Genomic DNA, 9,335 nt, shown 5'->3' with positions numbered 1-9,335 from the left:
GCCTTGTATTCTAACCCAGAGCACTTCAGAGTGCCCCTCGTCTTTGCTAATTGACGAGGATGTGTATTCCTTATAAGAGTAAGAATTAATTTTGATCCATTATGCAATCACCTCTACGCACAGGACTCATACACAAATCAAGACAAAAATATTTTTTGAAATAAAATTAAAATATGTTATTATAAATATTTGACTTTTAGTATATAATTTTTTTTCCAGTTCCAAGTGGCAAACCTCCTTTCCAAAAGGAGTACTCACAGGCTGTGGGATGACACTCTCAGCAGCACTGTAGCAGAAAGGCATCTCGGAGTCATAATTGACTCCAAGACGAACATGAGTCATCAATCTGATGAAGTGATCAGTAAAGCTAACCGCACTTTATCATGCATTAGCAGGTACATCACGAACAGGTCAAGGGGGGCGATACTTCCCCTCCATTCAGCACTGGTGAGGCCACAGCTGGAATACTGTGTCCAGTTTTGGATGCCTCACTTCAAGAGGGATGTGGACAACCTTGAGAGGGTCCAGAGGAGGGCCACTCATATGGTTAGGGGCCTGCAGGTAAGACCCGATGAGGAGAGATTGAGGGACCTGAATCTCTTCAGCCTCCACAAGAGAAGGCTGAGAAGGGATCTTGTGGCTGCCTATAAATTCATCAGGGGGACAGGAAGGGATAAGAGATGCTCTGTTTACCAGGGCACCCCCTTGGAGCAACAAGAAATAATGGCCACAAACTGACAACAGAGCAGATTCATGTTAGGCCTCAGGAAGAACTTCTTTCTGGTAAGGGTTACCAGAATCTGGAGCGGGCTTCCAAGGGAGGTGGTACTGTCCCCTATCAGGGGTCTTTAAGAGAAGACTGGATAAGCATCTGGCTGGGGTCATCTGACCCCAGCGCTCTTTCCTGCCTGGGGCAGGGGGTTGGACCCAGTGATCTACTGAGGTCCTTTCTGGCCCTAACATCTATTCCTGGAGGCAAGGGGTGGGACTTCTGGTGGCAAAGGTCAGGGGAGGGTGTTCCAGTCCCAAGATGGCAGTCAGGGGGTGAGGCACCTGTCAAAGGGCAGGGCTACCCTTGCAGCCCTCGACAGCTCGCCAAATCTCGTGAAGCAGCCCTCCAGCTGAAATAATTGCCTACCCCTGTTCTAGGACCTTCATCTCATGGGTATTACCTTAATAGGTATTTTCCAGCATAACGGATGACACAACAACTTTAATTACTAGCTTCATAGAAAATGGATTCTGAAAAAGGGAACTGATGCAGCTTTGCTGACTTCTATGAAGCAATGCCAACTTACAGTCACAGACTTTGGCACATGCTGTGGTGGTTTCTTCACACTGTTCTGCCAGTGCATCTCAGTCTCACTCTGGTTTTCTAGTGCTGAATACGTCACAAATGAAATCTGACAACTATGCTAGTTCTGCAATATTCACAGAAAAGGAAATTTACTTTCACATGCAGCCTAGATGAACACTTTAATCTTTGGCAAAGGGTAACCCTCCTCAGAGGATTAAATAGGTCAGTCTTAAACACTGCCAGCTTATATCATAGACTTCAAAAGGAACCAATACTACTTAGCACTTTGAAAGACAGACTCAGTACTTTTGTAGAATAATGTCCTTATGGCAGAGGTTGGCAACCTGCAGCCCATGGCCTAGATCTAGACATTGGTAGCAGTACAGCTGCTGGGTTGGTAGCATGGTACCGGCTTGAGAGTATGGTGGTCTGCCTTTAGAGCAGGGGCGTCCAACCTTTTTGAATGTGGGGCTGGATCACAAACTTTTTATCACCCAGTGGGCCGGCAATCCATATTTAAAGACCTCACAGGAAGTGGTATCACATCAGGAAGTGATGTCATGTGAACTTTGACACCAATGAAGTTGCAGGAAGTGACAATGAAATGGGTTTGGAAATGTGGTTTAAAATCCAATGTAAAAACAATATAAAAGCAAGAATGAAATAATACCAAACACTTGACTGTGAGCTCTGTTCACTGCCACACACTTCAGCATGCATCCATGTGTGTATGTGCATGTGTGTGTGCATGTGTGCCCTCCCTTGTATCTCTCCATCCTGGATGTCCCTGGTCTGAGGGACAAATGCAGCCTCTGGGCCGGGCTCCTCCTGCCTCCCGCCCAGCCCGGCTCTGGCAACTGTGTGCCCCGCAGCCCCAGCCTGGCCCCGAGCCACCCCCAGCTCTGTGCGGGAACTTACTCCATGCCTCCGTCCACCCTGGCCCAGCCCAGCCTGGGCCTGAGGTGCCCCCAGCTCCACGCAGGAACTTACCCCGTGCCTCCGCCCTGGCCCAGCCTGGCCCTGAGGTGCCCCCAGATCCGCGCGGGAACTTACCTCATGCCTCTGTCCACCACGCATGTGGGCAGGGTGCGGGCCATGCTGCAGCTCCCCCAGCCACACACCGGGGGCAAGGGGTGGAGCCAGAGAACAAGCTGCACTCGCTGTCCCCAGCTTGTCTAATCAGGTGTGGCTGGGGCAGCCCCACACCGTGTAGCCCTCGGGGCAGCGGCGGCAGGACCAGGCTCACTGATGAGCCCGGCCCCACAGGGATAAGCAGCTCCCTGCCGGCTGGGGCCCGTGGGCCGGCCCTGCCTGTCTCACCTTGCCGTTGCCCTGCCACCGTGGCTCCGCGCTCCATGGTGGCAGCGGTGCCTTGGGCCAGATAAAATGGCTTGGCGGGCCACATGGCAACCCACATGTTGGACAAGCCTGCTTTAGAGTAAGCTGCAGTAATGTGCCCTCACTGTTCCTAACAGATTGTTGATCCCTGCCTTATGGGATTTGAATAGCCCAGCAAAACTACAAAAGGGCATCCTTGATGAAAGGAAACAGTGATCATTGGTGATCCAATACGCAATACTAATATAACAACATACTTTATATAACATGGTCTATTCAATATTGCAAATTGTATTCATATCACACTTGTCTATGCTGTCCTTGGTACTTTACCACTCATCATTTTTGCGTCTCTTTTCAAATCTTAACATATACCTTTTCTGTAAGATCCACACAATTACTATTTCCCCTCTCCTTGGATTTTTAGCTAGTGGGACAGTTTCTCTAGAATGGCAAATGAGTATTCAGTGCAATGTGAAGGGCATCTCCAGAGTCCTTTGCAATCTCCGGACACTGAGGCTAACCAAGCACTTACTTAGTTCCTGGTGCAAACTGAAGCTGTTGTTGCTCTATATTTGCTCCTGACTGAAAAATCCTGGGTGGGAGGTGGGAGGGTCAAGAGGAAAGGAGTACAGGAAAGCCTAGCTATTCGTAGATTTGCGGTTTTGAATATCTGCAGTGCGCTGCACCAACCCACACCCTCTCCCCATGCAGTGTGATGACACTTTGTTACTGTGCTCTGCAAGTAAGGGGTGGTTCCAGAAATTTAAAAAGAGGCACAGCCTACATAATGTGGAGGTGATGGGGGAATTGCCATCAGGAGACCATGAAGCAGCACAGAAATATCCCCCATAGCTTCTTAAAATCATTGAGGAAAAGGATTACAAGACCGAACAAGTTTTCATTGCAGTACAGTAGTTGTGGATTTCCCCATTCACAGGGATCTCTAGAATGTATCCCCCATGAATGGCGAGGGTCTTCTGTATTTCATAGCAGGCAAGGATGAGACAGATATGGAGTGCACATCTCCTCCATCTGTCAGAAACAGGGAGAGGGTGCAGGACCTGCTTTGAGGCTCTAGATTCTCTCCTTGGGCAAGTAGAATCTTTCATTCTGCAGTTCTAAGCCTCCTTTGTATTGGCAGCATAGCAGAAATTAGCTAGAGCACTCTGGAGAACTGCAACTAAGGTTCTTCCTTAGTCACCATGCAGGACCGAATCTCCTGTCCCTGCTACTTGACACATACATCTATATGAGCACACAAACAGCAAATTACCGAGTTGCCTCTCCATCTACCCAACGTACAAATCTAGGGGGACAGCAGAAGTCTGCACAACTGAGAAGCCCTGACTGATAGCCACTGGCTTATGTAAAAACCTCTACCTAGGAATTAAATCTAAATCAATCTATGGAAGTATTGTGGAGGTACAAACAAGGGAGACAAGGATTTTAAGGATTTTGTGGAACTTGTGAAATCTGGTATTGCCTACAAAAGTTAGCAGTCTGCAAAATACATGAAAAAAGATAAGTAGAAAACTTACTGAAAGTAAAATGCTGGCTCCCCAGAGGCTGCACAGCCTGCTGTGGGGGGGAGGAGTGAAGAGGGGCTGCCTGCACAAAGGTCAGGCCATGATGGCTATTGCCTGACCCCTCACTCCTGAATGGCTGAGAGGGTTGCACTGTCATGTGGCCAACCCCTTTTCACCAATAGGCAGCGAGGGGTGGGGTCATATAATGAACAACACTTGCAATCAATCAGTGATGAGGGGCAAGGCCATATGACGGGCAGCCCTCGCAGCCAATCAGCAGTGGAAGGTGGGGCCATCGGAGCCCATTGGCCATCCAGAGGCATGGGACTGCCTTGCCACAATCAGCCTGTGAATATGGAGGCTGGGTCCACAATCTTCTCGTGAAATTGACTGGCCACCTCCTCGAGTTAAGTAGACCCCTACTTATAGCATGTCTCTTTCTCCCGCTTTCTGTTTTGACTGTAATCCCCTTTGGAAAGTGATGGTGTCTGTATAGTACAGAGCACAGTCTGGACACTACTGTAATATAAACTGTAAATAATAATAGCCAGGAAATTTTGCATATGAATCATCCCCTTCCCTCCCCACCTTGCACAAAAGGCCTTGGCTGCCACCTTTCCTCTGGATGCTGCACAGGGATTTACTCAAGTTCATGCTGTAGAAGAGGACAGAGATTGAATAAACTGGACATTTGGCCCACCCTCCAGAGCTGCAGGGGGTTCTCAGAAAAGATATTCCAGCCAAGGGTTGATTTGGCTGAGTTATGAGTGTTTTTAAGTCCATGTGCTGAACATGCAAGGTATAGCAAGGGCTTTTTTTTCCCCCTAACTAAGCTTCTTAAGTTCACACTAAGGAATGATGCACTGCATATTCACACACTGCTAGATTAGTTTTGCAGTGACCTGCCTAGTGCCCTGTTCCACATTGGTCCTGACAACATTCCAAATATTCTGGGAAACCCAGGGCCTGGCAAGAGCTGTCCCTGTCTCCGTGCTACTAAACTTTGCCAAAGAGAATGCATTCTGAGCCGGGAGGTAGGAACCCCTTATGTCTCTCACATATTTCTGAAACTGGAGAAGAGTGGAATTTCAGTTCTCTCTCTTAAAGTACTGGCTTAGAGAAAAGAGCTGCTCTGTTGTCAAAAGCTTTAGCAATGCCTCAGTATTACACCCTGGATATTCAAATATTCACCAGAGTTTTTTAGTGCATTCACCTGAATAACTCTTGTTCTTTGTGGAGTAAAACAAGGAGCACTAGGATTAAACCACCTGTAAACTACATGAGCATGGGAGATACATTATTTAGCAATGTTTTCCTAATAATATTTTAAAGTAATTTGTCATTGTTACTCCTTCTTTGTTGGGAAACTCTGTGAGGTAGCAAATTAAACTTGTCTTAAAGCCGCCCCCAGAACACAGAAGTGCTGGTTAAAGAGATAGTGGAAAAGTGCCCTGTAGATGTAAAAATGAGGGGTGTCCAAAGTACAGCTTAGGGGTGGGGTTTGTCCCACAGAGCCACATTATTTGGTCCAGCACCTGCCCTGGGTGGTCTGGGATATAAGCTTCACGTGGCCCTTGCTCCAGCCAGTCTGGGTGCAGCACGGGTCCTGGAGTGGGTGATACATGTAGCACAATCCCAGACCAGCCACAGCACGTGCTGCATTGGCATGTGGGGGAAGGGTAGGAGTAGGAAGTGAGGTGTCCATAGGCCTAATCTAGGCCGTGGGACAGCACTGAATTGTTCATTTGGCCTAAAACCAGTCCTGCCTGGCCAGATGAGTTTGGTGTCCCTATAATAAATGAAGAGGGAGAAAGTGTGATCTTGTGGATAAGATACAGGTTCACCCTGGTGTAACTCACACATAGACTTGGTTTTTACCAGAGATGCGTTTGGTTTGGTCCACTGTTTTTGAAAGTCTTGGAGAGTGAAGAAGGAGAATTACTTCCTAGGTAGGCCTGTGTTCACAATCTTTCAGTTCACAACAAATTACTGAGGTGTATTTGAGTGAATCAGAATGTAAAACTTCAAAAGATCCTAATAGTAACTGCCTACTTCCAGGTATATGTTGCTTCCTGACAGTGAAGCTATGCATTCTCCAGGTTTGAACAGTTGGCAAAGTTTAAGTGTTAAACAAGGATTGCTCCATCCAGCTCTACAACATTTAGAATTTATTTACAACATGCTCGGAATTAACAAGAGATCAACAGATAGCTAACAAGCACATGCAGTTTCACTGTATGACTTGGAGCCTGGGCTATTTTTAAACCTTTGACTTGTGGCATCTTAGAAGAGATGTAGTTACAGCTGAAGATGCATTTCCATTTCCATTCCAAGGTCAAAATTATTCCCTTAGATACACATGCTATTCTCTCCTCATGGAACTGAAGCTTCCTCCACAAACAGAACAACCCCTTGTTGGCAGAATATCAATCCTAAACCCTGTCTGGCCTCAAATATCTCATTCTTCACATAAGATTTGATGAGTAATTCAAGGATGCCTTACTGCACTAAAATAAGGAAGAACATGACTACCACAATAGGAATCTTTGCCCCAACACCATTTTGCCATATGGATTTCAAAAGCAAATGATAGATTTGGTTTTGTGTCATAATTATGGATTAGATGTTTTAGGGCAGGGGTGGGCAATATACAGTTTGCAGGCTGGATCTGGGCCACCAAGGGATTTTGCTTGGCCCACAGCGAGTCCTTCTGCCCTGCCCAACCCAGGCATGGGGGGTAGCCTAGTCTGTGGCACATGCGGCCAGTTCTGTGGCCCACCAGGCACACAGCGGGGCTGGGGCAGTGTGACAGCTTCCTGGCAGCCCTGACAGTGGAGGCTCCTTTTGGCTGCCACTGCCAGTGTTGCCCCAATGCCAGACCTAGCCCCGCTGCCTGGGCACACCAGCCAATCAGCCCTGCACCCACCACTGGGGACAGGACCTGTGCAGGCAGAGTGCAATGCCAGATGAATGGGATGGGGCTGCAGGTGCATGGGAAGTGGTGTCTGGGAGCAGGACAGGCAGGCAGGTTTGCGATCATTAGGCAGTCACAGGGTGGTGATAGCACGGGGCCAGATACCAGGGCAGAGCCGTAATCCACTGCCTACACATCCCTACAATGGACAGTGATTCCGTGGCCAGGGGCGTATGGGGAGCAGATGACAGCTCTGCCCTGGCCCCTCACTGTCACTACTCCAAGATGCCGGCCCTGGCCCCTGCCCTCCTGTCTCACTCCTGCATCAGCTCCTCACCCACCCAAAACCCCATCTTGATTGCATGGCTGCACGCCCTACCTGCACAGATCCTGAACAGTTTCCATGGAGACCCCGGGATTGCTGGGCAGTGACAATGCAGCGCTGGGGCCTGGGGCAGCGCCACGATCCACTCCCTGCACACCTGTGCCTGCGAAACCAGCATCTGTCACAGGGGGGCACAGGGAATGGACTGCGGCTCTGCCTCGGGCCCCATCCCAACTACGCGGCATGGAGCAGAGGCACTTAGGGAGTTTTAGTGAGCTGTTGTCAGGGAGGGAAGGGTGCTGACTTGGCCTGTGACAGGCCCAAAATGCCCTCAGGCCCAAATAATTGCCCATCCCCCTCTTAGGTATTGATAATGAGATAAAGAATCTTTCACTTTCACATTACTAGTTCAAATACAGACTAGGTAGCTAATGACCAAATGTAGTTACAATCTGACAGCTGGTCAATGGCTTGAATGAAATAAGCCGGTGGTCTCAGGTTAGTTCCTAATAAAGAGAATCCCTTGTTTCAAGTAGCACCCTTCCAGGGGATTTACAGTCAAGAGTATAAGAGCCCAGAGCTTGAACTACCCTCTCATATGTAGAGCGACCCCTCAGTGGTTTGGGGTACATTAGTAGAACACTGTGGGACAATCCCTCCTTTTCTTGCTATGTTGTATATTTTTCTCTGCATGCAGGATATTGTTTTTCAAGGCCATCCCAAACTGTCCACAGCACTCAAATCCCAGAGAGACAGGTCTGTTTTACAGATTCTTGCTGCTAGCCATACTTTTCATCACTGCTCTAGGTCACTGCTTTTTCAGATGAATAAAATATTTGAGTCATCCTTGACCTATCAAAGCCTAACAAGATCTATGGCAGAGAACCATTTTGTGATGAACTAATTTAAAAAGCCCTGGGGTCGAAAGGTGGGTATTATTTCAAGGGCTTGACCTCACTGATTTTGTGGTGGGAATTTTGCTCCCAGAAATAACTGCTACTGCAATTTTGCAGGCCCATTTTCTAGTTCTTAGATGTCTAATTGCCTAATTTGTAGGCGCAACTAGGTAGTTAGAGATCTAAGTGCTAAAACTGACAATGACAATTATTTCCTGAAGCAAAACTGCAGGCACAAAAATGAAAGCAACTTTAAACAAAACAAAAACAAAAATGTGTTTTTAATTGTAGATAAAAGTAATTCCTTCCCATCACCAGCAGCACTGAAATACAGTGCCCTGAAGGAAGTGGCAAAGGCCAGGTTCATAATTGTTATACATTGGCTGCATGTTAGTGAAGCTGTAAATGTTACAGTCTGACAGGCACTCCATTACAGTGGGATCCTTCAGTAGTTCTCTTAATTAGTATAAGTAGGTTATCAAACCTGGCCAACTGTTGGGCAACTGCACCAACGTTTTGTTTGCTTAGTCACATTTCACAGCTTGGTGACTTTGTGCATGCAAGTGCATGTCCACGTGTGTATAAGCATAGAGAAATCTTTCCATATTCTGCTTATGTCCCCAAAGCCCCTGGCACATGTTCATTTAATGGTGGGATGGGATCTGATCCTTCATCCCAACAATTGTTCCTCCTGCCTTGCCACAAATGCCTTGCAGGAGCTGCCAACTGTTGGAATAAGGGACCAGAACCTATCGTACCATTACTATTTGCCAGCGTAGGGGAAGCCCGGGATTCAGTTCAGTCTGGGGCCATTGCTGGCAATCATCTGGTTGTCAGGGTTGAACTTTTTGGCTGAGACCCCAGACAGCACCGTGGCTGGTTTGAGCTTCCAGAGCAGTTTTTAAAACTTCCCCAGGCACTTGGACCCAGGCAACGTGCAGGTTTCAAGACCAGGGCTGTCCAGGCCGAGCCAACAATCAGCAGATTGGTAAAACCTCATGCCTGGCAGCCCAGGCACAGGGGAATCAAAGACTGC

The 9,335-nt window shown here is 47.8% G+C and overlaps 1 protein-coding gene across 1 annotated transcript in view; it reads right to left on the bottom strand.

Moving 5' to 3' along the window:
* HMGA2 (high mobility group AT-hook 2) overlaps nt 1-9,335 on the bottom strand; it is a 230,941-nt gene that overhangs the window by 145,722 nt on the left and 75,884 nt on the right. The window contains exon 4 of the mRNA XM_019514675.1: nt 4,753-4,819. Coding sequence (XP_019370220.1) covers nt 4,753-4,819 — 67 coding nt within the window. The remainder of the gene's footprint in view (nt 1-4,752; nt 4,820-9,335) is intronic.

Source organism: Gavialis gangeticus, unplaced genomic scaffold (assembly GCF_001723915.1).
Source record: "Gavialis gangeticus isolate Ggan-Ray unplaced genomic scaffold, GavGan_comp1, whole genome shotgun sequence".
NCBI classification, from domain to species: domain Eukaryota; kingdom Metazoa; phylum Chordata; order Crocodylia; family Gavialidae; genus Gavialis; species Gavialis gangeticus.
This window is presented reverse-complemented; position numbering and strand designations above follow the sequence as displayed.